This window comes from Nanorana parkeri, unplaced genomic scaffold, assembly GCF_000935625.1.
Source record: "Nanorana parkeri isolate BGI_ZX_2015 unplaced genomic scaffold, ASM93562v1 scaffold3521, whole genome shotgun sequence".
NCBI lineage: Eukaryota > Metazoa > Chordata > Amphibia > Anura > Dicroglossidae > Nanorana > Nanorana parkeri.
In genome coordinates, this window is record NW_017309789.1 from 49271 (window position 1) to 49983 (window position 713).

The following is a 713-nucleotide window of genomic DNA, read 5'->3' on the forward strand; positions in this document are numbered from 1 at the left end:
ATGGAAATTGTTGACGAGGAAGCTGAGGGGAGAATGGTCAGGTCAGCACCTTGGCTGTGTAAATCTCAGGACTGGATGGACAGACATGCAAAACCTCCAGCGGTGTCTTTGGAGTTCGGGTCGGTGTCGGCCGAAACACTGAACTGTCCATCAAACTACAATGATACCGGCCTGCGATACATTGTATCCGTGTTCTGTCCATTGTTGTATGCGGTACATGTTGTATGTAGTATACATTGCATGCGGTACATGTTGTATGTAGTATATTTTGTACACATTGTATGCGGTACATGTTGTATGTAGTATATGTTGTACACATTGCATGCGGTACATGTTGTATGTAGTATATTTTGTATGCTGTACATGTGGTATGTAGTATATTTTGTATACATTGCATGCGGTACATGTTGTATGTAGTATATGTTGTACATGTTGTATGTAGTATATTTTGTACATGCGGTACACGTTGTATGTGGTACACGTTGTATGTGGTTCATGTTGTATTTAGTACACATTGCATGCGCTACATGTTGTATACATTGTATGCGGTACATGTTGTATGTAGTATACATTGTATGTGGTATGTATCTGCACTGTGTCGCCTTCATGTGTGCAGATTTTTGGGATCCCTCCTCCTCATCCTCCGGAGGTCAGTGTGTGTGTGTGTGTGTGTGTGTGTGTGTGTGTGTGTGTGTGTGGACGGCGAAAGAGGA

General features: G+C 42.5%; 1 protein-coding gene across 1 annotated transcript in view; it reads left to right on the forward strand.

Moving 5' to 3' along the window:
• The window catches only part of LDLRAD2 (low density lipoprotein receptor class A domain containing 2), a gene marked incomplete at its 3' end in the record, with an annotated part of 9988 nt that continues 9275 nt past the window's right edge, over nt 1–713 (forward strand). The window contains exon 1 of the mRNA XM_018575078.1: nt 1–213. Within this exon, the coding sequence (XP_018430580.1) occupies nt 1–213 (213 nt within the window). The remainder of the gene's footprint in view (nt 214–713) is intronic.